This window comes from Grampus griseus, assembly GCF_964374135.1.
Source record: "Grampus griseus genome assembly, chromosome: 1".
NCBI lineage: Eukaryota > Metazoa > Chordata > Mammalia > Artiodactyla > Delphinidae > Grampus > Grampus griseus.
The window spans coordinates 149,926,289-149,948,865 of NC_139017.1; the positions used below are offsets into that span (position 1 = coordinate 149,926,289).

The 22,577-nt window shown below is 60.7% G+C and overlaps 1 protein-coding gene across 1 annotated transcript; it reads right to left on the reverse strand.

Moving 5' to 3' along the window:
- Positions 1-371: 371 nt before the first annotated feature.
- FOXO6 (forkhead box O6) lies at positions 372-21,155 on the reverse strand (the record flags this gene model as incomplete). The annotated part of the gene is made up of 2 exons (XM_082662763.1): positions 372-2,531; positions 20,742-21,155. The coding sequence occupies 2 exons, from the start codon at positions 21,153-21,155 to the stop codon at positions 1,266-1,268; spliced, it is 1,680 nt and encodes a 559-aa protein (XP_082518889.1). The 3' UTR covers positions 372-1,265.
- Positions 21,156-22,577: the final 1,422 nt, after the last annotated feature.

Sequence of the window (22,577 nt, forward strand, 5' to 3'; positions counted from 1 at the left end):
TAATACAGGACCTGGCATGAACACGTTCTCAGTTAATATCTGTGCCTTCTCTCCCAACTCTGAAGCTTATTCAGGACAGAATATCCCCAGGCCAGAAACTTCCTGCATGCACATGTTCACAGAAACAGGTGCAGAGCTCCACACAGGCACATCTCCAGCATCCAAAACTCAGTAGGCGCTTAACCAGTGTGTTGAGCAGACAGACATCAGTGAATGCTGACACAGACTCAGACACAAAGCCACAATGGGCTCGGGCACGGGGACCCCCGCATCCATGATCCCTACCAATTATCCTCTTCCTCCGCAGCTCCCCCTACTAGCCCAAGGCGCGAGAAATATTTAAAACAATTTTATTCATGAAAATATGCTGTACAATGCACTCTACACGGCCTCGACACGGCACACACGCACACGCACACGCTGACGGCACGGCCACGGTACACTGCCTACGATATGCGCCGGGGACGCCGCGCCCACAGACCGCCCCGACCGGACACTTATAAATATGGGAGAGAGGCGCCAGGACTGGCACGGAGAAAGGGGTGTCGGGTTGGGGGGCTGGATCCGGAGCTGAGGCCCACTGGGGAGGCTGAGACCAGTACTGGGGTATGGGGACGGGCGGAAAGGGAGAGGGACTTCCACCTGGGAGGGGAGAAACTGAGGCGGGCAAGGATGGGTGGGCGGGGCTGAACTGTGGGGCTGGAGGTCGGAGAGTGGTTTAGGGCCGGAGGACAGCTCAAGGTGAACAGCCAATAGGTAGGTGTGAGTGTGTTTCCGGGAGGGGTTCCTGGCTTGGGGTGGGTGAGGCTAAAACCAGTGGGAACGTGTCAACTGGGAATCAGATTCGACTTTGGGGTGGGCGATTCGTCACGCGGGGGCCCCGCAAAGGAAACTGAAGATTCGGAGACGCCCCCCCACCCCGCCCCGCCCCGCCTCCCGGTTGGCTTCCCAGACTAGCACGGCCCACCTCATTCCTCCCTACTCCCACCCAGCCCGGAATCCAACCTCCACTCCCAGGCTTCCCGCCCTTGGGAGTAGGGGGAGCGGGTCTCAGGAGTCTGGGCAAGAATGGCAGGGTGCCCCAGCCCCTCCCTACCACTTCCCTCAGCGGTCAGCTTCCGAGGGATGTCTCTAGCTGGAATGGGGCTGCCTCCTGGATCCCCTCCGTGGAGCGGGAATGGGAGTGGGGACCCGGGGATCAGGATGGGAAGACAGAGGCCCCTGGGGGGGGCGGGGCAGGGCACCGAGGGCGCGGGAGGCGGCCCTCAGCCCGGCACCCAGCTCTGGTTGGGGGGCGGGGCCCCAGCCAGGCCGGGCGGCGGCGGCGGCAGGGCCGAGTCGAAGTTGAAGTCCATTTCGTCGCTGTCCATGAAGTCGTTGAGGATGATGGACTCGACGTCGCACTCGAGGCTCCCGCTGAACATGTCGAGGTCCAGGTCGGCCGGGAAGCGGTCGGGCGCGGCACCCAGCGGCCCTGCGGCGGCGGCCGCGTACGGCCCCGGCAGCGCGTCCAGCAGGAGACCGCCGGGGGGGCCCCCGAAGACGGCCGCGTGGCCCGGCGGCGCCACTCCCGCCGCGCCCGCCTCGCCGGGCAGCGTCATAAGGCTGATGGGGTGGGCTAAGGCACTGCGCGAGGGCGCCGGCGGCGCGTACGGGGCCACCCCCTTGCCCGGGTAGGCGGTGGCCGCGCCCGCCAGTGCCAGCTCCCCGGGCGCGCCCAGCACCGGGCCGGCCCTGGGCGCGGGTGGCGGTGGCGGCAGCAGCGCGGGCAGCGCCCCCGGGCGGTAGGGCGCGGCGGCCGGCGCAAAGCTGGCCTGCTTGTTCTCCTGGATGGTCTGCATGGGCAGGCGGCGCAACGCGCCCAGCGCCGGCGGCCCGAAGCCCCCGCCCCCGCCGTAGGCACCGCCCTTGCAGCCGCCGAAGTAGGCGGGCGTCCCGGCGCGGGCCCGCGGCCCGTAGGCATCCTGCGAGCCGTCCAGCAGCGCCTCGGGCAGCCCCGCCCCGCCGCCGCCGTGCAGGCCCAGCGGGCCCCCGAGCTCGGCCAGGCGGGTCAGCTCCCCCGGGCAGCGCGCACCCAGCGCGGGCGACAACGCGCTCGCCGGGCTCGGGTACATGAGCGGCGACGACGGTGCCAGGGCCTCCAGGGCCTCGTCGTCCTCCAGTTCGGCCGCTTCCCCGAGCAGGGGTCTCCCGCCGCCGCGGAAGTCGGCCCACGCCTCGTAGTCGTCGCTGGCGTGCGAGGCCGGGCTCGTGGCCCACTTGGCCGCGGCAGGCACGGGTCCCGGGGCTGGCGCGCCCTGGGGACTGTCGTCGGGGCTTCGCTCCGGTGCCTGCAGCTGCTTCTTCTTGCTGGCCTTGCCCTTAATGCGCAGGAACTTGGCCCCGTTGTCCATGGACACGGCTCTGCGCCGCGGGGTCTTGCCCGTCTTTCCGCCCTCAGGGTTCAGCATCCACCAGGAGCTCTTGCCTGTGCCCTCGTTCTGCACGCGGATGAACCGGGTGTGCAGAGACAGGTTGTGCCGGATGGAGTTCTGTGGCCAGAGACAAGGATAGGGGTGGGGGAGTGGGAAGTGAGGGGGTAATTGATGGGAAGAGGAGTGGGAGAAAATAGAGAAGTGAGAGTATAAGAGAACGGGAGAGGAGCCAAAAGGCGGAGGGGGAGGAAATAGGGAAGATGAAAGGGTAAAGGGAAGAAGGGGGGAACAGGTGTAAGTACCAGGTCGGACAAACTCAGACTATCCATCCTCTACCCTAGACGCGCCCCATCCTTCCCGCTCCCCTGCCCCACACAGGCACTGTCTGTAGGGTGAGGCCAGAGCTTTGGGTCTAGCCTTTCCAGGGAGGCAACTGCTAAGGGACCTGCAGCGGGGGAGCAAAGACACCCCCCCCCAACTCAGCCAAGCCCCGCCCGGGGCTAGCCAGGCTGCCAGGGCCCCCTAGCAGATTATGTAAGGGCTCATGCCGCTGCGGCTCATTTGTCCGCTCCCCACCACCCTGCCAACCTGGCATGGCGCCAGGAGCCCGAAAACCCAGGGCTCCAGAAATCAATCTCGCGGTGACTGATTAAGCCCTGTTTAGAACTAATTGCTCTTTCGTGTGTGGGGAGAATAAATTACCTGCTTTAATTTCGTGTCTTTAAAATGCAACTGCAGGTAGAGAAGACTGTTAACCCTTTGCTGGGAGGGCCTGACCAGGGAAAGCAGAATAGGCTGGGTGTCCCCAAGGTGGGTAGAGGCCCAGACTTTCCCCCAACTTCTCTGAGCTTTTGTGAACTCCACAGAGGCCTTGGATCCCAGCAAGCCCCTCAAAGCACATCCACTGGCCATGAAGACCCCAGACCCCGCCTCTGCTCACTGCCCACCTTCAGGTCAGCCCAGGTCCCCTCTGGGCTGCAGCCCTCCCTCCCCTCCCCTCCCCTCCCCACCCACCTGATGCAGAGTAGCTCTGCCCTCAAAGCCCCTTCCTGGTGGAACCTTCACAAAATCTCCACAAAGCACGTGGCATCAGGCCCATTTACAGACAAGAAGACCGAGGCTCAGAGAGGTGAAGTGGCTTGCCCAAGGCCACAGAGCCCTTCGGCTGCCCCTGGTCCTTCCCTGGGCTTCACCTTAGGCACACCTACACGTATCCTCTTCTAAATTTCTGTTGGGCCCCATATCACTGCCTGCGTTTGCCAGGCCTGTCCTGGGGACAGAGGAAGGCTGGGGAGTCCACAGCTCCACTGACCTGGCTCCCACAAGAACCTGGAGGAGTAGATCTTCTGCAGGGCCTATCATGCCCCACCTCTGAGGCCTCCCTGCTGGTGGCCTGGACCTCCTGGCTCAGGTACTGCTGTGGAAACAGCAGGGGTTTGGGTATCTGCAGGGCTGGGCAGGATGCCTGGCTCTTTTCAGCCACCTAGCTATGTGACCATGGCTATTGACTCAATCTCTAGGAGTCCATGCCTCAGTGAGCTCCTCTGAAAAAAATGGGCGACATCCAGTAACCACCTCAGAAGGCTGTTAGATCATCACCTGAGATAACATGTGTGGGTGTTTGGTGAACACACCAGGTGCCCATAAACGCTGGTTAAATCCCTCACTCTGGCCAGAAGACCTCACTTCTTAGCTCACTCCACAGACCCGCTCTGTCTCTACAATCCTCAGTATCAGGCCCTGAGTGTAACTGCGCTGGGCACGAACAACTCTGGGGAGCTGGCATTACCCCATCTCATGCGCCAGGGCATGGAGGCCAGAGGCGTGATGTAACTTGCCCTCGGTCCCACAGGCGGTAATGCCAGGTACCACTCCAGATCTGCCCGGCGCACGGACCTGCTCTCATCCGCCCAGCTCCAGAACCTCTGACCCGCGAGGGCTCTCCCTCCTGTCTCCTTCCCGCCTGTCTCCAGAAGGAGGGGTCCTCCCTGCTGCCCAGGGCACCCTCCCACCCCTCACCCCCAGTTCCAGGTACTCACCTGACTCTTCAGGGCCCCAGGCTCCCTATCTCTAGCACTTTCTGGTCTTGGGAGATAACAGCTAGGGCTTCAAGGCCCGTCCCAGCATAGTCCTGCCTGGCTTCTCCTGGGGCCCTGAGAGGAGGGGAGCTGGACCCCCAGGGAGTGGTGCTCCCTGGAGTAGAAAGCCCCTCTCCTGCTCCCGCCCCTGCACCTGGCTCCCCAGCCCCTTCCCAACACCTGTGTTGGTTGGGGGGGGGCCTCAGAGGCCTCAGTTCTCCTCCCCTGGGGGATTATCTGCCTTACCAGAGGCTCCAGCTCCCAGCTTCTCCAGCTGGAGGTCAGTCAGGCTACACCTCTTTATCAGTGTCACCACGTGCCAGCCCGGTTCTGAGTGCTTGGGGGTGGGGGGAGGAGGAAGGACACCGCCAAGTACAGGCACCTCCCGAGTACCTGCCAGGTCAGCCCTGAGTACTGGAAGTACTGATAGAATACATTCTATCAGTCTCCACACAACGCAGGGATTGTGAGCCCTAGTCAAGATGAGGCGAGTGAGGCTCAGAGAGGTTAAGTAAGTTGAAAAGATCACACAGTTTAAGTGGCAGAGCCAGGCACTGATTTCAGGTTAGTCTCGTTCTGAGTCTAAAGGACCTCACGTTCCACCATGGCAGAGAGAACAAGTCAGAGAACTTCCAAAGAATCTTAGGAAACCAGTCCTCCATTTCTTCTGAAAATTTCCATGATGTAACCAACCCTAGAAGCTGGCAGTATGGGAAGCTGGGGGCATGTTACAAGGTCAAAATTCCTACAAGTCTTGTGCTTCCTTTGTAGAATTCAAAGGAATCTCGCACTGTACTCCGTAATACTTCCAAATTTTCTGAATATCAATAAAAATGTTTTAGATTACCACCAAGAACACATGTTCCAGGCCTATGAAGGTCTGCATCCTTCCCCGCTCTGTTCCCTGCCCAGCCAGGTACCCCCGAGCCCCAGCCCAAAACCACAGCTGGTCGGACCCAGAGAGAAAAAAGGACTTGCCCCAGTTCACCCAGGGATTCGAGCCCAGGCCTCATGACCCCCAGCTTGGTGGCCCTCCTTCCCCGGCAAGCCTGACCTGGGGCCAGTCCCTCCTCCTCTCTGGGCCTGTTTCCCTCCCCATAAATTGATGAGCTGGGCCACTGGATTCTAGGCACCTTTTCAGTCTGACAATAAAAAGTTCTTGGAATCATTCAGTCCAGAGGTTTTCAAACTTTTGTTTTTTTTTAAAGTAGTGGAACCTTTTTAGTGAATGGAATCTAATGCAAAACGTGAGTGTTCAACACTCAAGCCATCGGAGGTGGGGCAGGGGTACCTGGAGCCCTGCCTGCTCGGCACCCTCCCTTGGCGCTCTCACTGAAAACGAGGCCCTTGCGGAGGGATTCTGCAGGCCAGATGGATGGGGCAGTTGAGGCCTAGAAAGGTGCCGTGCCTTGCCCAGGGTTACCCAACGAGGTGGCCCAGAGCCGGGCGAGGACCTAGGCCTTGGTCTGCTGAGCCAGGCTCTTCGCCAGGTGTGCAGCAGGGCTGTGCCCCAGGAGGCAAGGCCAGGCCCTGCAGCCCATTCTGGCTACTCAGGTCCCAGCCACCTGGTACCCATCAGAGCTCCCAGCCAAGATCCAGTGGCAAGCGCCGATCACATCTCGCCCACAAGGCCTCCTGGGAGACCAGAGGCCACGGAGGAGGTGAGGGAGACGCCTCTACCAGGCAGCAGTAACCAGGGCTCCCTCTCAGAGTCACCTAGCAACCCGCCACCACAGCTACGGCCCCGGCATGCCCCGGTTCCCCTGGTGCGCAAGCTGGGCCTGGCTTCTGGGGCCTCACACCTCCCACACCTCCATGCAGGCCTGGGGCAGGTTCCCAGGGGAGATGGGACCTCCCTGACTCAGTGCCTCAGAGACCATCAAGGGACAGAGGGAAGGGACAGTAGGTTACATCCCATGCCCATCCTACTCTCCCTCAGAACCTGGGCGAGAGGCCAGCCCCCTGGGGCCTCAGGCACCAGGGAGAAGAGGCTGGTACGGGACAAAGAGCACGGGATTCCAGTCTTGGCTTCAACACCCACAAACAATGGAGCAAAAGATGCTTTGAACCTCCATTTCCTCAAACAGCTACCTGCTTGCACCCTGTTTCCCTCCAGGCAGCAGCTGGAGGGATCCTATAAATAACATGGACCACAACCAGTCCTGCCCAGAACGCTCTGATGCCCCCATCTCACTCCGAGTAAAGAACAAAGGCCTTGCCGTAGCCCACAAGCCCTTCCATGACCTCCCAGGCTCCTGCCCTGACCCTGTCCTGCTGCCAGGAACCTGCCGGGCACCATCCCACCTTGGGGCCTCGGTCGCAGGGGCAACACTGTTCACCCAGATACTCACATCCATCTCTCATCTCCTTCAAGTCTCTGTTCAGATGCCACCTATGTGAGAAGCCCCATCCCACCCACTTTTTTAACAAGTGCTTCTCTGCCTTGCCATTTCTCGGCCCCCTTAGCCTGCTCTGAATTTTTCTAAAGCAATTAGCGCTTTCTAAAGTACCATATAATTTCTTTATATTGTATTTATTATTAATTGTCTGGTTTCCCTTATATTAGAAAATAAGTTCCATGAGGGATTTTTGTCCCCCCTTTTTTTCTTGTAACCGGACCCCATGTGTTTGGTATATGCTAGGCATTTCATAAATTTTTGCTGAATGAAGGAGAGACAGAAAAGGGGGGGAACATTGTATGGCAGGGAGAATTAATGAGACTGTCAGAGTGGCTGGCACACGATAGGGGCTTCTCCAAACTGGGCTGAGAGAGGGGAATACGGGACGGAATGGGAGGCAAGCATGGGTCGGAGAAAGGCAGGAGCGGTCAGAGCCACAGAAGGAACTGCAGAGAGGAGGGGCTTCTGTGCAAGGGGAAGAAAGGCTCCCAGGGTGAACAAGGCGGCTGCCTACCCCAAGCCCCACCTGCTCGCTCCTGCTCCCCAGATAGACTTGGGGAACCCAAGGCTTGCTGTGGCCAAGCTCTCTCACAGCCTGGACCACGTGGGCCAGAAGACGCTGCAGTAGCCCCTGTGGGAACAGAATAACCTCGCCCTTGCTGACGGTGCCTCCCTCGTGGACAGGGTCTGAGCCATTTGGTAGCGGCAGCTCATCTATCCAAGAGGACACCCTCATCTATTCCCAGGACACCCTTCGCCCACGAGCGGTAATGCATTCATCTGACAGCACAACCCCATTTATCCAGCACACCAGTCCCATTTATCCAGCAAGTACAACCTCATTCGCTAACAGCACTCCGTTCACCTGACGGGCCCCCTCATTTATCCAGCAGGACACCCTCATTTATCCTCCAAGTCAGAGGCTCTCCTTCCTCCTGTGGTGTGGCTGTGTTCCCTGATGGTGCAACCCGACTGATCCAGCGGGACATCATCTCTTCTACAAGTACACTTCATCCCGATAGTACAACCTCATTTATCTCATAATGCAGCCTCACCTTGCCTCCAAGTACCACCTCATGCCCTGACAGTACACCCCGTTTATCTTCCAGCACAACCTCATTTCTCCTCCCAGCATAGTTTCATTCCCTGATAGCTCAAGCTCATCCAATCTTACTTCTCCAGCCAGAGCCCACCAGATCTCAGGGCTGAAGAGTAGGGGCAAAGAGGGGGAGTTTGGAGAGAGAAGAAGGGCCCCACCATTTGCTGTCCCCTGCCTAAAGAGGGCTGCATGGCACGATGACTATATCCAATCTCCCCAGGCCCTAAAGGGCCCACGGACTTTGAGTTCTAGGTTGCTCGGCCCAGCCAGCCCTCGACCATTGCCCCACCTCCCATTTGGTCCCCTCGAGAGCTAAAGAGGGCCCACGGGATGGATCTCCTTCAGCTCTCCAACAGGGGAAAAAACCCCACCTGATTCGATTTGTAGCATTTGCTGATTTCTGTGGCATGGATACTCCCATCGTAGCCAATTTTAAGCTGGCAGCATGATGTCACTGAGTGCAGAACTGGGAAGAAGTGTGCACGATGAGCTCTCACGCGCCAGTGCAAGCCAGCTCTCGCACACCACTGGCCCGTGCTCAAATACCGAGGCAGGAGAAGGGCACCACCTACGATGTGCCAGACCTAAGCTCGATTCTCTAGATACGTTTCTTCTTTGAATCCTAACAGCCATGCAAACCGTGAGTAGGTGATGCTATTTTACAAAGTGGGGTGGGGGGGAGAACTGAGGCTCAGGTGGGTTAAATGACTCCTGAGGCCATGAAGCTGCGAAGTGATGGAGCCAGGTCTGGGTCTCGGGGCTGTTGGATTCCAGAGCTAAGGCTCTTCCTACCCACACCGCCAATGGGGCGGGGAACACTGCCCTGCTGCCCACCTCAGAGGCCATCCCTGCCCTGGTTCTCAAGCCCAATCTTCCTGGCTTTCATCAGAGACAGGAGACTCAAGTCTTGTGCTCCCCACCCACAAGCCCCGTGCTACCTCCTGGCCTCTGGCACCAAGGGGATTCCAGGACCCTCCCAGTTCAGTCCTGGGTCTTGCGTCCAAAACCAGGTATGGATTCCTCTCCAGGCTCTATCGCTGTCCAAGGTTCAGCCCGGCCCCTGCCTCAGGAAGCTGACCCCAGCTGTCCAGTGGGGGTGGTGATCCAGCTCCACCCTCTAGTGCCTTCCTGAGCAGAGATCACCTCTGGGGGGCATGAGTGCTCTGCTCCCCTCCATGACTCCCATTTCCTTTCTCCCCGCTTCCTTCCCTCCTTTCCTGCATAAAGAAGGGTTAAGGGCTAGAGTTGGAATCCCAACTTCATCCATGTGACCTTGGGCCTCCCCCGTAAAAGAGGGTAACTATTGCAACGTCCGTGGGGGAGGGAGCGTGGCTGGGAACTGGATGAGATCCCACATGTCAAGAGTCTTCCTGACTCCCTGTCTCAGCCCCAGGCACAGCTCTCGTACAACACCCCACCCCCTCTGGCCCAGGAACACACCTGACTCAGAGAGAGCCACAGACTCTGGGGGAGGGTGGCCAGCGCGGGGGGTGGGGGGGAGGGTCACTGGCTGTGCTGCCTGGAGTACTCAGTCCAGACAGGATTCCTGGCAGAAGGGGTGGCCTGGATGACCTCAGGGCCCTGAGGCCACATGCAAACCCTTGGTGTGTACACCAAGGTGTGTACACACTAGGGTGTGTAGTGAAGGAAGGGTAGAAGGGCAGGTGGGGGCATCAGAGCCACAGGTGTTGACAGGTGAATGGGCTTGGGGTCAGCAGTGGAACAGAAGTGAGCAGCCAGGGGCCAAGAGGAAGCAAATGTCCAAAGCAAGGCGTGAGGTCAAGGGACGGGCCCTGGCGTCCCCCACCCCTGCCCCCGCAGAGACGACAGAACCCACACACCCAGCCTGGGCAGTACACAAATCAGCAGCAGAAGTCCCAGCTCACCCCTACTCAAAAGCCCATGGCTCCTCGTGCCGCCAGCGCTTGCGTCCAACTCCAGACTGACACTCAAGGGCCCTCTGGTGCTCTCCAGCTTCATTACCTCCATTCCCTTAAACCCATCTGGGACTCCAGCCACCCTGGATGTCTCACACCTCCATGCCTTCACACACTCTGTTCCCTGTGCCCTTCCCTCGCTCTCTGCTCAAGTGGTTCCTGCCGCTCCATCAGGGCTAGCTGTGCAGCATTTCCTAGCCCGCTCTGCAAGCCCCAAAGATAGCTGCTCCTCCCTTCAGTGCCACTGCAAAAATCCACCTGCACGCTGGAGTAGAACTCTAGGTGAGGCTGCCTCCCCACCTGAACTCTGTGGGGCAGTCCTTGGCTCACAGCAAGTCCACACATAGGTCGGAACTCTCAGGCCGGGCAACTCTGTGTCGTTTCTGTTCAACAAGACCTCAGGCCGGAGCTCCAGGCCTTGCCTCCTCCCTCCCGGTTTCCCCTCCGGTTCCTGCTGCCTCTGCCTCCTCCCTACTTCTCCCCTGGCTTCTCAGGAGACTTCAGCAAAGTGAGAAAGGAAAGAAGCTACCATTTGCTGAGCACTCGGTGTGCTGTGCTGGCGCTCAACAATTAAAATCTTACTGAGTATCTGTAACAAACCTCTGAGCTGGTTCATTATCCTGACTTTACAGATGAGAAACTGAGGCTTCAAGAGACAACTGACCTGCCCAGGTGGGTAAGTGTTGAGGCAGGAATTCACACCCAGGGCCCTTGCTCTTCCTCCTACCCTGAGAGGCCTGTAGGGAGGAGCCTAGGCCAGACAGAAACTTCCCTGGGGAGGGGGTGCCAGGTGCTGTCCACACTGGCTCAGCAACCTCTCCACAGACTCTTCCCTCCCTCTTCCAGGACTAAAGGGGATCCGTAAATGCCAGGCCATTCAGGCCTCTCCCAGCCTCTCCTCATCGGAGCCTCCTCCCTCCCTCTGCCGGCAGCACATCCAACACCCCTGCCCCCGGCCCTGGGAGCAGCTGCGGTGACCTCACCCAGTCCTGCCCCGGGCCTGGCTCTGGGGAGGGCTCAGCAGCTGTGCCCCAGCCCTACAGGCTGGCTCCTGGGGGGGGGAAGAGGGGGGGAAGAGTGGGCATGGTGCCAAGAGGACCATCTGCTCTCCCAGGGGCATGGCCACCCGCATAGACACTGCCCTCGTCCCCAGGGGCCGCCCTTGGCCCTCTGTCCCCATGCCGAGGGGCTCCAGGAGCTCGGGGCAGCCCACCCAGACCGGGGCATCAGCCCTCATCTGCCATCTGTCTTCTACTGGAGCCCGAGAGGCCCTTGCAGGGCATGTTGGAGCACGAATGTCCGCTGAAAAATGAACAAGTGCTCAGGGTAAGCTCCGGGGGCAGAGGCCAGAGGCCAGGCCTGGGTGTGCTGAGCACTGCCTGCTCCAGCACCAGCCCTGCCGAGCCAGGAGCAGGTGACCCCCTAGAGGCTTGGGGGGGGGGGTGGGCCTCCATCCACTCACATCTGCTCGGCTGGCAGGTGCCTCTGGCTGAGGGCAAGCCCCTTCCCCCACGGCCCCAGCTCAGGTTACAAAAGAAGGCAAGGCCAGCTGAGGACAGGGGGAGGGGACTGGAGGGGTGGAGGAGGCATCACAACTTCCCAGAGTGTTGGGGGAGGTGAACTCGGATCCCGAGATGAGACTGAGGGCCAGAGAGGGAAGGACCATGCCCAAGGTCGCAAAGCCCGCCAGTGGGCAAAGAGGAGCCGGCGCCCAGGGGCAGGCAGCCCCGGATTCGAGGGTGACCTTGAGTAAATCACTGGCCTCGCCTGTAAAAATACAGTGCCTAAAACCTGCCTGCTTGCTTCCCAAGGCCATGGGGAAGGCTCTGTAGGCAGAGCAGTGGTTGGACCTAAGGGCAGGATGAAGCTTGGACGTCCTGATCTTCTGACACTCCAGGGACAGAACGGGAGGGACTAGAAGAAGAAATCCTACCCCCGACCCCAAACACATACACAAGTCAGTGTCTCTCAGGGATCAGGGCCCAGGACCCCTACCCTACACAGCACATGTGGAGGTATCTCCTTTCCTTTCCCAGAGCAATGAATACCAATAATGGTATTTGCTAAGATTTCACTGGGGACTTTACATGTAACTCTCCTTACATGCAATTCTCACGACAAATCTTGGACATAAGTCTTATTATTATCCCACTTTGCAGAGGGGGAAACTGAAGCTAGGTTGCCCAAGGCCACACAGAGGGTAAGTGGCAGAACTAGGACTGCTCCTCCCTGCTTGCCTCCAGACTCCTACCCACACCACTCTGTCTTACCTCTGAGATCCTCAAGGCACCAAAGGGTGCTGCTTGGAATCTTGGGGCCTCCACCCTCTCTCAGGCTCACCTTCTCCCCTGGACCCCAGTATTGGGCCCACATTGGGCACCTGAGCCAGTCTCTCCCCCCACCCCCACCCTCCATACCATCCTTTCTGCCCATGGCATTCCTCATCCCCCACAGCTTGGAGTGCCAGCTCCTTGGTGTGGCATTCAAGGCCATTCGCCATCCAGCCCCTGCTTGCTTCCCCAGCCTCAAGTCCTGCTGGGCTCCGGTTAACACAGCCAGACCCTGTGGGGCTCCTGAAGAGTCCTGAGGGTTTGACTCCTTTGCCTGGTTCTTCCCCCTCACCTCCAAATTCCCGTAGCTCATTATCTGGCCCTCCATCATGACCCTGGGTAGTTTTTATCCTCGTCTTATCTCCCCAGCTGGACCTGCAGGCATTTCGAGGGCAGGGAGCCAGTCCGGTTCCTCTGAGCAGTGCTGCACACTGGGTGCCCAGTGGGTGTAGGCCTGGATTAAAGTGAGTAGAGGAAGCGGCCATCAGCCCTGGGGCCTGCAGATGGAGGGGGGCGGACAATGTCAGCTCCCTCCCTCTGGGAGCTCTGGATTTGAGAAAGGGTACCAGGGTTCCCAGAGCCACCCCCGAGGCTGGAAGCCCCAGGGCCAAACTCTAAGGGAAATCAGAGAGACAGTGCTAGGGCTGGGGGGCAGGGGGGTAGCGGCCAGCCTGGACTGGCCTGGCCAGAGCACTCGGTTAGGGAGGAGTAGCCCAGGGGAGTTTCATTTCTGTCCCTTCCAGTGGGATACTGTGAGAGCCACTTTGTTTCTCTCAGCCTCACTTTCCTCATCTGCAAACCGGGGATAGTAGCAGTACCAGCTTCACGGTTTGCGGTGAAAATTAAATGGAAGCACACCTGTCATGGCATGTGGTTGTTCCACCCTGAGCTGGAAGAGTTCTGTGTGGCTGAGGCAAGGGTCAGAAGACCGCTGGGGTGGGTGATGTGGCCGTACAGGTTGACTGGGGCCAGGTAGCCAAGGCCTGGAGTGGCACGCTACAGCCCCAGGACTGGATCCTGTAAGACCAGCACCGCGCTGTACACATGGTCTCGCCTCCCCCATCAGACAGGGTTCTAGCAGAGAGCAGGGGCTGCGACTTTCCACTTCCTTGTGGGCCAGCGCCAGAGAGGCCTGCTGAGTACACGACGTTTCCCCTCCCTCCGGCAGCCAAAGGCTCTCAGTGGCACAGCACATCAGACACGGAGGGCAGGCGAATGTATTGTGGTGTTTCAGTCCCTTGGAGCTGACTGCATGGGGCTCAATTCCCTGGAGGACCCAGAAAAAGAGTGAGGAGGAGAGATGTGGGCTCAATCTGGGCAGCCTGTTTAGAGAAGAAGGTGGTCCACCCTGGGAGCGGAAGATGGGAGGGGGACTTCCCTGGAGGTCCAGTGGTTAAGAGTCCATGCTTCCACTGCAGGGGTTGCGGGTTCAGTCCCTGGTCGGGGAACTAAGACTCCACAAGCAGAAGCAGAGGAAGCTACCATCTAAGGCATCGGTTCAGAATCCGACCCGTCATCAGACAGACCTGTTAAAATATAGATTCCAAAGCCCACCCACTGAGAGTCTGATACAGAGGGACTGAGACAGGGGCTGCAGATTGCACTACCTAAAAGCTTCTAGGTAACTCTGCCAACAACTAAGGATTTAAGGCAGATTCTCAGAAAGACACACTGGCTTCCAGAATCACCTGGGAGGCAGGATTTTGTTCAAACTACCCAAGCACCCGCCTAGTTTCTGAGGGGTGTCCCCAGCGTTCAATCCATGAGAGTCGATAGCAGCCTTGGTGAGCATGTAACAATGGCAGTGGTTTGGGTTGAGAACTCCAGTGTCAGGTATAAAGATGGCAGTGTGAGGGCTGCCTGGGATCAGAGGCAGCAGGGAAAGTGGGAGGGAGGGCAGGGCCTGGACAAGGCCGGCAGAGGGCCCAGGGGTCCAAACAGAGCAGTTTGGGCTTGGTTGGCTCCCAGGGGAACTGAGGAGCCCTGGAGGGCTCTGGAGCGAGCATGAGTGAGCCCTGGGGCAGGAGGGCTGGCTGGGGTGTGGGCTGATACTACACTGGCATTGGAAGATGGCGGAACATGGAGGAAACAGGTCTGCATCTAAATCTAGGCTCAGCCTCGTCTCAGCTATGCTACCTTGACCAAGTGACTTCATCTTTCTGAGCCTCCATTTCCTCAACTGCAAAATGGGGCTATTAACACATACCTGGCAGGAGGCAGGGAGGATGAAATGAGAGGATTTATGTGAAGTGCCCAACTGACTGCCTAGCATCCAGGCGTTAATCCTCTGAATTCTGGTTCCCCTTCCCAAAAGAGGCATCCCCCTTAGAGACCAGAAAGGCTTCTCTGCAAAGAGGGAGGCCCGGGGGGGGGGCGGGGGGGGGGAGGGTGTGGGAGGCCCCTCCCCCACACGCCACCTGGCCCCCCTCCCACCTCCACATATGGGTTGGGGGGTGGGGAGAGGCAGCAGACAGCCAAACCCTCCCAAACAGGAGTTGGTTTCCATGGTAACCAGGATGCCAGGAGGAAGGGGGGCGCTCCAGATCCAGCTGTCCCCCTGAGCGCCCTACCAGGGCCCCAGAGCCTCTGCTAATGCCCACCTAACACCCTGCACCCCCCAACTGCCTGCTCTGGTAGCCAGCTGGGACTGCCAGGAGCACTCCCTTCACTGTGCCCTGAGTTTGTCTGCCACCTGGGTACTGCCAGGGGCAGGGTAGGCAGCCCCAAGCAGGAGTTCCCAGTTTGAGTCCATCCACACCTGTACTCACGTGCTTCCACCCATGATAAGTCCCATTAGGTACTCTGTGCTCTCGGTCCCAACTAACCCCTCATGGCTCCTAGAACCAGAGGGTTCGTCAGTCACAGCCCCGAAAGGGCCACAGACTGAGTGAGTTAAGGCCCTTTGGACACAGATGAGAGCACTGTGGACCAGAAGGGGAGAGAGCTTTGCTCCAGCTCACACACGCTAGATCAGGGTCCCCTACAGGTGCTCTGCCCACCACTCACCAACTCCCGACTCCACAGCTCCAACAGACCCCAAAGGGCTGAACTAGGACACCCTGAGCGATGCTCCAGAGAGATGGGTCATGGCCAGGGAGAAGGAAGGAAGGCCTAACAACTTGAAGGTCTTGTCTAGCAAAAGAATGGGCAGTCCCAGAGCTTGCGGGCTCCAGGTCCCTGGGAGTGTGTGAGAAAGGGATTGACCTGGGAAGGAGGCTTGGAAGCGGGTGATGGGCTCCACCTCTCTTGGAGATCCAAAGTCAGACTCAGGTGTGGAAGGAGTGGGCACCAATGTGTACCTGTTTCTCAGGTACCCACTTCCAAGCTGGGAGGCAGGCCACAGGCTGCAAATAGGAAAGGGGTGCTGAGGAGTCAGCCACAAGTTAAGGGGGACAGTGAGGTGAGGAGGGGGCTCCCCCTGCTATAGCTCACATCCACACACGCGGCCCGCGACCACACCCTCACCCTTCACAAGACATAGAGAGACGGGCTTCCATAGCCCCCAGGACCCCATGGAGTGGCCACCAGCAGCTGCCACTCAAAGATGGGAGAAGGTGGGCTGCAAGAAACAAGCCTGCACCCTTCCCAAATCCCTCCTCTCCAGTCCCAATGGCACAGGAGGAAATGCTTGAGTTTGGGGGACAGGACGGGGTTCAGTTCCCAGGTCTGCCACTTCTTAGGGATGTGACCCTAAGACAAGTCACTTCACCACCTGGGAAACCGGGATGCTAACACCCACCTGGAAGGATGGAGGACAGGATTTGAGGGGATGTGGGCTTGGCTGGTGGGCGCCTGCTGTCCGGCGCTCTGAGCCCTTCCCCCTCTCTGGCAGAGCCCCTCCACTCCACTCAGTCCTGAGCTGGGTCCTCAGGGCGTGCAGAGAGGGGAGCCCCAAACCGCAGAAAGTGGCGGCTGGGGGGCGCTGAACTTTCGAACCCGCACACACCTCCCCCCCCAAGCGCCGTTCATTACCTTAACAGGAGTTAAAAATAACCGTCTCATCTCTTTAAATTAGTCTGTCTGCAATTACCGCCTGGCACGGCGCTGCCCGCCATCGTCCCGCTGGAGCGGCGCCAGGTGGCAGGCGGGGGCCCTCACCCTGTCTGTCGGTCTGTCTGTCTGCCTCCAGGTCCCCCCCTTCTCCCCGCAGAGGCGCAGCCACCCCAGGGGCCTCCCGGCGGCCCTGCCTCCCAAGCTCCCCAAGTTTCTGGGGAGGGGGCCGCCGGGCGGGCCACGCGGCGGGCAGAGTGTGGGGCCTTCGGGGAGCAGAGGACTGGGGGGGAGGGGCGCGGTGGCGAGGGAGGGGCGCCGGGAGGCCCGGGAAGCCGGAAGGGCCCGCCGCGCGCCAGCGCTCGTGGGTGGGTGTGAGCAGGTGGCCGTGGGAGTCTGCCGGGCGTGCCAGCAACTGTGCCAGGAGCGGCTGGCACGGGCTCGTGCCCAGGAGGCGGGCAGCTGCCAGCCCCCCGCTCGTGCAGCGCGGGGGGTGAGGACACCCCCCAACCCGGGCTCACACCGCCTCTTCCCGCACCTCCACCAGCCCTCGGGGCTGGGGATCCCCGGAGGACAAAGAAGAAGGAGGGAGCCCTGCTGGAACGGGCTGGGGGGAGGAGAGAAAGGGGAGCCCCTGCACGCACAACCACCGCTCAGTCGGGCTGTAGCAGGACCCTCCTCCCGGCCTCTCAGATCAGTGCCTCCCCTCTAGCCCCCACCCCACCTAGGACCTACTGGCCCGCCTGGGCCGGATTGGGGGGGACACCCCCCCACCCGATCCCACCCCACAACAGCCAAGCTGCTCCAGGCACTGAGGGAGAAGGGAAATCCCCATCCACTGGGCTCCTCCCCCACCAGTCCCGTGGACAGGAATGGGAGGCACCCCGGCCTGGCCTGGGAGCTCCCAGGGGAGCTGGCAGCCTGGAAACACAAAAGCAGGCGGAATAACTCCAAGGGCGCTAAGTGGAAGGAGCACCAGGACCCAGAGCAGCCTGGAAGGCTTCCCGGAGGAGGCAGGTGGGGCTAGAGTGTCTGAGAGGAAGTAGGAGGCTCTACCTGGATGTGGGATATCCACACTTTTGGGACACTGGAGAGGGAGGGAGACTCCTGTCCAAGCCCTCGTCCCAGGCCTGGAGACCCTCTGCCCTGACGGCAACACTACCAGCCTCTCTGGTGGTGTTCCCAGCACCAAGCCCAGACTCTCTTCGGGCTTCAGCCTGTTGGGTGCCTTAGGCCTGCTGTTGATCTTGCCTCCTCCAATTCCTCTCTGCAACACCTCTGAACTATCTTCCCACATCACAGGTGGGACCACAGGGCAAAGGCCAAGCACAGGGCCCTCACTCGGCCTTTCCCACGCCACAGCCCTGCCATCCCACGCTCCTAGCCCTGCCCAGGAGCCCTTGGTTCCAGCCTGGCACACCCAACAGTCTCCCAAACCCAACATACGCAATTCCACCTCCTTGCCTTTGCGTATGCAGTCAATATCCCTTGGAAGACTTTCTCCCCAATTCTACCCCCCCCCCGACCCAGAGAAGACAGACCAGATCAAGTGCTCTCTGTGAGGGACCTACCCCACTCTCCCCACACTCCTACTCCCACCCCCACTCCCCGGCCCCCAGTCCTGCCTGCAAGACAGAGGGCTTGCGTGTGGAACTGGCTGAGCCCTGATGCATCCTGAAAGCAGGTGCAACGCCTTCCCCTTCGGTCCCCCCACTCCATCTAGCACAGGGTTCGGTACACTCCAGGGACTCAAGTGCAACACTTACGTGGGGGAGGGGAGGGAGGAAGGAACAATGGGGTCCCTGGCCCCAGCCCTGGCACCTGCGGTGTACCACAGGCTCCGCTAACCGGAGGGTGGCTGGGAGTTGGGAACAGCCCGCCACCAGGGCCCTGGAGGGACTGACTGGGAATGGGGGAACAGGCATTAGGAGGGACAGGAATGAGAGGGGAAGGAGGCTCCCTGGGGAGCTGGATGGGCGGTGGGGTAGAAGGAGGACAGCCACTGAGGAGATGAGATGGGAAAGGCCAGGGGCCTCTCTGAACAGCCCTCCTCCAGTGCCTTGGGGGTCTCTGCCAGGGCCTAGGTCAGGAGCCCAAGGCTGAGGCTCCCTCACCAATGCCCTAGCCCAGGACAAGCATTCCTGAGCCCAGGCGCAGGGAGAACCAGTGTGTCCCCAGCAGCGAGGTGCAGTGGAAACTGCATCCAATGGGCAGGCGGGAGGCCTGGGCCATCATCCAGGGCCTGCCGCTCACTGATGACCTGAGAAGAGTCCCATTCTCTTCCAGGGCCTCAGTCTCACAGTCTGAGAAATGAACTCATGGGACTAAATTATCTCCAAGTACCTTCCCAATCACAGTCTAGGATTTAGATCTGCCCCTGTTTGAAAGCTGTCAGTGTCCCCCTCCCACATCCAGTGCCAGCAGGACACTATTCCAGAGGCTCTGGGTCCCTGGAGGGAGACACATCTGGACTGGAATCCAGTTTTCCCATCTACTGACTGTGTGACCTTGGGCAGTTCACTCCTCCACTCCCTGCCTCAGTGCCCAGCCCTATAAGTAGTGACAGTAAAACCTACCTCAGGGAGTGCAGACAGCATTAAAGGAGACACCTGGCACAGATGCCTGAAGGTGCCTGGCACGGGGCTTGGCCCTGAGACCCTCAGTGAACTGCAGCTCTCTCCCAGCTTCAAGCCTCATGTTCCCTCTTGCCATCTTCCCCATCATCCCTCACCCATCAAGCCCAGCTGGAGCTCTGCCTCCTGCAGGAAGCCCTCCTGGCTTATTCTGGCCCATAGTACCCTCCCTGGCCTCAGCACCCTCTTCACTATCCACATATTTCTTCACTCTTTTACCAGACATGCACTGGTAGTTCCCAGTGCCAGGCTCTATGCTCGGAGCCGTGGGCACAGAGATTGTTCTGACACTGCCACTGTCTTCCAAAGCGGGTGGGGAAGGGAAATGAGACAGAACACAAAAGACTAAGACCTATGACAGGTAGGGAGAGGGCCAGAGAAGAGGGAGTCCTGAGCTAGCTAAAAAGGGTTAGGGAAGGCTTCCTGGAAGAGGCATCTGAACTCTGTGCCCTTGAGGACAGGGACTATCTACAGGGAGAAGTGAAGGGTGGGACAGTACATGGGAGGGAGGTGGGAGCAAAGCACAAGGGCAGGACCCATTTAGGAGGAACAAGTGTTCCGGAGGGGGCTGAGCCCAAGGGGACCGGAGAGAGGATGGAGAAGGAGACTCATGTGGGCCCCTCCAGCCTGTGTCCCCACCCAGTAGTGGCCACAGACAGACAGAGAAGCTGCCAGCGTAAAGCCTGAGAGCCATGGGCTCCCAGGGCAGAGCACCGTGGCCCCTACAGTGCAGCCCCTGGGCATCTTGAGCTGTCCATGTCTGCAAGCCTCCCCTCCTCCCCCAGCACACCTCCTTCCTCTGACCCTGCCTATAGGCACCACCAGCCAGAGCCCCTTCCCTCCATTCAGGCATGCCTCCCTCATAGAGAACCCCCTCTCCCACAGGGAGTCTCAAAGCTCACAGGCCCTAGGCATGGCCCGACCCCCACCCCACCCCAGTCTGCTTTCCCCCAAAGGCATCGACTATCCCCACGCCCCAACAAGTTGGCCAGGGGAGGGTCTGGAGGGCACAATCCCGTCAAGACCCTGTCGTCGCCCAAGATGGCTCCCCCCTTTCCACTGGTTGGTACTGAGGCCTCCCTGGGGTGCCCCTCCCCTCTCCCCCTCCCCCAAGTGCATCTGGGCTCAGAAAGCCAGGGAAGTGGAAGACAGCCTAGGGTGGTCATGGGCAGATCCCCAGGTCTCAGTACCTTGCCCTCACACCAGCAGGGATCGTCACCAGCCCACCACACTGAGCCAAGCAAGGGGGGCAGCAGCTGCCCCATGGAGAACTCAGATCTCAGGTCACCTGACCAGTTCCCCACCCTAGGCTGGCTGGTGCCCTAGAGTGAACTCCTGGCACCACAGAAAGAACTGTGGGCCTAGGGTCGCATTCCTCACCCTGCGGCCAGCTCCAGGGAGGGCAGTGGGAAAGATTTGGGAGGAAAGCAGCCACTGGCCTCAAGTCATTATGTCAGCTCTTTAAGGAGGGTGCCCTGGTGGAGAGGGTAAAACAAGAGTAACACAAAGCAAACTCGTGGGGTTAAGAGGGGGGTCCCCAATGTACGAGGCCCGAGAATAGGTTCTTCTGCTATGCCCCCAAGGATGGGGTGAGGGTGTCCCTCGAGAGTGCCTCAAAGTGGCAGTCCCTTGTCACCCCACCAGACCTCCCAGCTCGCATCCAGAGCGTGCACACAGCTGCTCCCAGCACGCCCCCGCCTGTCTGCCGGCCGGCCCCACGCCCTGGGCACACACTCTGTGACTCCTGGGGGTGCCCCAGGGCCTCCCTCTAGACCGCCCGCCGGGAGCCCAGACGCATCTAGTAGCCCCTGGAAGCCCCAGCCGACGACTCCAGACCCCCTCCCCTGCCGGACGCCCCCACCTTCCAGCCGGCCGAGCTGTTGCTGTCGCCTTTATCCTTGAAGTAGGGCACGTAACGGACCATCCAGTCGTAGATCTGCGAGAGCGTGAGCCGCTTGTCCGGGGCGCTCTCGATGGCTTTGGTGATGAGGTCGGCGTAGGACAGGTTCCCCCACGCGTTCCGCCGGGAGCTCTTCGCTTTCCGCAGCGGTCCGACCTCCGCGCCCAGCGGCGGCGCTGGGGCCATCGGCGGGGCCGTGGCTCGGCGCTCCGGCCCGCAGTCCTCAGCGCCCTCGGCAACCCCTGAACCCAGCGCTCCGTCCTCGTCGCCGACCAAGTCTGGCTGCGGCAGGGGCCAGGTACACGAGCGCGGCCGGCTCTGCGGCGCGAAGTCCGGGTCCACGTCCACCTGATGCGCTCGCAGCTTCGCAGCCATGGTCCCGCCCGGCTCGGGCGAGGAGGGGAGGGGGGCTCCGCGGATGGTGGGCGGGCGGCTCTGGGATTTGCGCGCCCCGGGGAGGCCCGCGGGAGGGGTCCCTGGCGGCGCCGGCTCAACCGCGGGGCGCCATGGGCCGGGTCGCGGAGACAGGGGGCTGGACGCGCTGGGAAGCCCGAAGGGAGGGAGAGATGGGGGCAGTGAGGGAGCGGCGGCCCCGGAGCCCAGCGGGCACACACCTCGCCCAGCCCCGCTTCTAGCACCTGCCGCCTGCCTGCGCCTGCAGCCACCACCGCCACCGTCTTTGCCGCCGCTCCCCCGGCGCCGGCCCCGCACGCGGGCCCCGCTCTCCCGGGACGGGGCCGGATTGCACCATGCCGGAGCCCGAGCCCGTGCCGGAGCCCGCGCCGCCGCCGCCCCGTGAATGCCGCCGCCGCCGCCGCCGCCGCCGCCGCTCCGGCTCCAGCGCCAGCTCCCGCGCCTGCCGCGCTCAGCGCCGGCTGCACCTCGGATGGGCGGGGGAAGGGGAGGGGGCGGGCCCGGCGCGGGAGAGGGCGGGGCGTGCCCGCCCGCGGCCGTGGAATCCTCGGCCGGCCGGGTGCCCCGCCCGCGGGCTGGAGGTGGGGGGGCGGGGCTCCCGGCCGGGGGCGACCCTGCCGCAGCCCCAGCACGCAACAGCGCCGCCTACGGAGCAGGGGAGGAGCGGCGGGTGCGACCCCGCCCCCTACTTTGAGCTGGGGGAGGGGGCGCGGGGGCGAGGCCCGAGCGCTCTCATTGGTCCGCAGCAGGGCTGTCCCGCCCACGGACTCGGCAGGATCCCTCCCCGAAGCGCGTCAGCCGGTTATTGTTACAACCCGGGGTTTCCCGGGGCAACGGGGATGGGGCGGGGCTCAGAGCACTTGGCTCCGCCTTCTATTCCTGGGAGGAATGCCCCGCCCCTGTTTCTAGACACCCCCCATCACCCCCACCCCCACCCCGCCCCGGTGTTTCCAAGTCTTCATTCCAGAAACCTGGTGGGGTGGATGATGGAGCTCTCCTCTTCTTTGTGCCCTGGGCTGGAGAAAGGGAGAGGGTCAAGAATACCTGTGTTCTGGGTCAGGCTTGGCCACAATTTTGGCTTCTCCATCTGCAAGTTGTTTTTCGTGGGCTTTCAGGGTGCCTGAAGTTTAACGTGTAGTAGAATCAACCTGGCGAGCTTGTTAAAACATATTGCTGTGCCCCAGTCTGGTAAGTCTGGGTTGGGGCTTGAGACTCTGCATTTCTGAGAAGTTCCCAGGTGATGCACCCTGGACCACACTTTGCAAACCACTGCTTTAGAGTCTGTGGGAGGCTCTTGCAGGGGCTGCAGGGGCTGTTGGAGCAAACACTTGCCCCAAATTTCATCCTGTTTGGGGAGAAGTTGCTCGTTCATTTAACAGTTAT